We start from the raw sequence: 3,430 nt of genomic DNA, 5'->3' as shown, positions 1-3,430 counted from the left end.
GAGTAATACTTAACAATGAAAGATTTAAGCAAATCCTCAGGTCCTCCCCAAAATCCAGGTCAAATTATCAAGTGAAGCAGCCCACACGTAGTTTGTATAGTACTAAAAGTAAAAAACAAAAAACAAAAAATTAAGTAAACAGCATAACTTGCACTTAATATTACTTCAATGTGCAAAAACTCCATTTGCCAGAAGACCACTTAAATATTTATACAAAGCCTTTAAAGTACTACTGTAAACCAAGAACCTAGCCTAACAATCTTGACCTCTCCCTTTAAAAAGTCCGGACAATTAAAAATATTAAGGCAAAAATTAGGCCCCAAGAATTATACAGTAATGAGGATTAAAAAACAAATCGTTAATACTTTTACTTTAAAACTCCATCTTTTCAGCAGCTTCTAAGTATTAAATTTAAGCTTTCAAGTCAAACATTTCTTTATAATATGAAATCAACTTCAGTTTCAGTAAGTACTCTGAATCCACCCACCAGGTTATACATACTCTCACTCAATCATGTAAATAATTGAATTCTTTATTTGTAATATCCATAAACGTTGCTATTCTATATATCTATCCAAGAAGGAAAATTTCCCCTAATATCAGTTTTTTATAAACAACAACTTGAATTCTATTGCGTGAAAGGGCTACAAATATACATGTTTAACCAAGCAGAATACAGATATTTCGCTTTACAACTTGCACCTAAGTTATCATACATAGCTGGTTCACTAGGTGTCATAGCAATTTGGGGCCATTAGCCAAGCTATGCATAGCAATTTACATTTTCAATTCTCATGAAGGGCAAATGTAATAGCTATATCCTTGTGAGGCCCATTTCAGTTACAAGCAAATGTGTAACTTTCAAGTTTGCACAGATCTTCCATGGCAAACTTCTAAATCTGATGCAACTGTCCTAAACAATTTTAAACCAACTGCCTTCAGCTATACTGCCCTTCTGCCAGTAGACGGTGCTACAAAGGTTGGACTTCCATGAGGATAACAGTTCAGATACAGGAAAAAAATGTTTTAAACCTGCTCTGGAAGTACAAAAATGCATTTGAGGGCAAAATATAACCCTTATTTGTGACCAGTACAGACAAACCAATAAGGAATAAAGTAGGCCATCTGAGAATTTTTAAACAGTTTATAAGAATGAAAACACATGCTTAACAAACTATTTTTTTAAACTACACAGTACATATTTAAGTAAATTCTCATAGAAAAAAATGCCCAACCATGTCAAGATGATAAATTGCTTAGTACATACAAGAGATGGATGCACAGAAACTTAGAATTTTTAAAGCCACATCCACCACTTTAAAATTTTTACCTGTAATGGTTAAAAATTAACATGTCACTAAGACAAGAAAAAGGAAAAATAAACTCACAGGACCTCTTAAGTTTCTCAAAGTACACAGCAAGATTTAACAGTAAATATCTTCAACTAATAACCCTAAGATGGTATGGAATGGGTCCTAAGAAAAAAATGTTAGACATGTACGGTCAAACACAATGATTTATTAAAAATAAAACGTAAAAATGATTTTTGTACATATGCTTCCAAATTTCAGGCATGGAATCCAAGTAGGTTTCGTAAAAAATGCTGTAGCCAGTTATCAAGTACTTACAACAAAGTAAACTACCCCCCCACCCCCGCCCAGGTTTTGCTACAATCAGCAAGTTCACTCCCTCCCCGCCAAAAAACACAAATTAAAACAAGACATTTTGCTAGTATAAAAACGACCAAGGTCCAAGTAATAATAAAAAAATAGAGTCCATCAATGACTGTAACACAAAATGTGTATGTGGGGCCGAGTCCATCTTCAGAAGGAGACAAGAGAGGTGGCAGGCAAATAGGGGAACACCCCCAGGGCAAGCAGCCTTACCAGCGGCTCCCCCAAGGGCAGTATGAGGAAGGTGGTGGGAGGGAGAGGGGATTTAGGAGTTGACCCCACTTGGGCTGTTGAAAAGAGCTACCCCTAGAATAGCCACTCCCAGGCATTTTCATATCTTTTAGAAGGAGCTGCCTCCGTAGCCACCCCCACCGCCGTAGCCGCCTCTGTAAGGTCCACTGTTACTGCGACCGCCCCAGCTGCTGCCTCCGCCGCCGCCGCTCTTCATTGGCCCGTACGAGGACTGATGCTGGCTGTAGCTGCCGAAGCCGCCGAAACCGTTACCGTAGTCGCTGCCACCGTACGACGAGCCGCCGCCGCCGCCTCCGTAGGCATTGTAGCCGCCGCCGCCGCCGCCGCCGTAGCCGCCGTAGCTGTTGTAACCGCCACCGCCGCCCTTGGACAGGCCGTTCTGATCTCGGCCGCCGCCGCGACCCCGGCCGCCGCGGCCGCCCCGGGAGGACCGGGAGCCGCCGCCGCCGCCCCCGCCGGCGTGGATATCTTCCTTGGGGACCGCCTTCTTCACCTCGACGCGGTGGCCCTGGATCGGATGGAACTTGACCACCGCGGCCTTATCCGCCGCGTCGTGGTTCTGGAAATACACGAAGCCGAAGCCGCGCTTCTTGCCCGACTGCTTGTCGGCGATGATCTCGGCCTTCTCCACCGTGCCGAACTGCGAGAAGTGCTCGATCAGGTCGCCCTCGGCCACGTCTCCCTTTAGGCCCCCGACAAAGAGCTTCTTCACCTTGGCGTGGGCCCCGGGCCGCGCCGAATCCTCCCGGGACACCGCCCGCTTCAGCTCCACGGTGTTGCCGTCCACGGCGTGGGGCGAGGCGGCCATGGCGGCGTCGGCCTCCTCCACATTGGAGTAGGTCACGAAGCCGAAGCAGCGCGAGCGCTTGGTCTGGGGGTTCACCACCACCACGCAGTCCGTCAGAGTCCCGAAGGCCTCGAAGTGGCCGCGCAGGCCCGACTCACTCGTCTGCACGTTGAGCCCGCCGATGAACAGCTTGCACAGCTGCGAATTCTCCATCTCCACGGCCCGGGCCTTGCCCCCGCCCTGCGAGCTCCGAGGCTTCGCCGTCGCCGCTACCTTTCGCCGAGGCCTCTAACACAGCTTGGGCCCAGCCTCCGCTGGAGCCGCCACCGCCGGCCACCGGCGGGGAAGGGAAAAGGGAAGGGGAGGGAAGGAAGGAGAAGAGGAAGGGGGAGGGAGGGGAGAGGTGCCGGCTAGAGGGCGAGCCGAGGAGACCGAGACAACCGAGGCCGCCACTCCCGCCACCTCCGCTCCCCTATCTGGGCACCACACAAAGAGGCCGCTGAACGCGCGCGCACCCTCCCCGAGGCGTGCGTCACCAGCGACGTACGGCAGCCCAGGGGTGCCCGCCAATCCCCGCCTCGCTCCCGTTAGTCCCGCCCACCGCGCCGCAGCGCCGCTCTCGGTCGCGGTCTCCCCGCCCTCCGAGGTCTGTTCAACTCCTCGGCCTGCTCAGCTGCTGCGGCGTGTGCTGCCGCCCTGCTGCCACTCCCGAGCGCCT

The 3,430-nt window shown here is 49.8% G+C and overlaps 1 protein-coding gene across 1 annotated transcript; it reads right to left on the bottom strand.

Moving 5' to 3' along the window:
* Window positions 1-516: 516 nt before the first annotated feature.
* On the bottom strand, window positions 517-3,205 carry Hnrnpa0 (heterogeneous nuclear ribonucleoprotein A0). Its single transcript, XM_004632232.3, has one exon. It carries the CDS (start codon window positions 2,923-2,925, stop codon window positions 2,014-2,016), a length of 912 nt encoding a protein of 303 aa, XP_004632289.1. The 5' UTR covers window positions 2,926-3,205; the 3' UTR covers window positions 517-2,013.
* Window positions 3,206-3,430: the final 225 nt, after the last annotated feature.

Source organism: Octodon degus, unplaced genomic scaffold (assembly GCF_000260255.1).
Source record: "Octodon degus isolate 3935 unplaced genomic scaffold, OctDeg1.0 scaffold00048, whole genome shotgun sequence".
Classification (NCBI taxonomy): Eukaryota; Metazoa; Chordata; class Mammalia; order Rodentia; family Octodontidae; genus Octodon; species Octodon degus.
The sequence above is the reverse complement of the archived record's forward strand: the minus strand, read 5'-3'. Positions and strand labels throughout refer to the sequence as shown.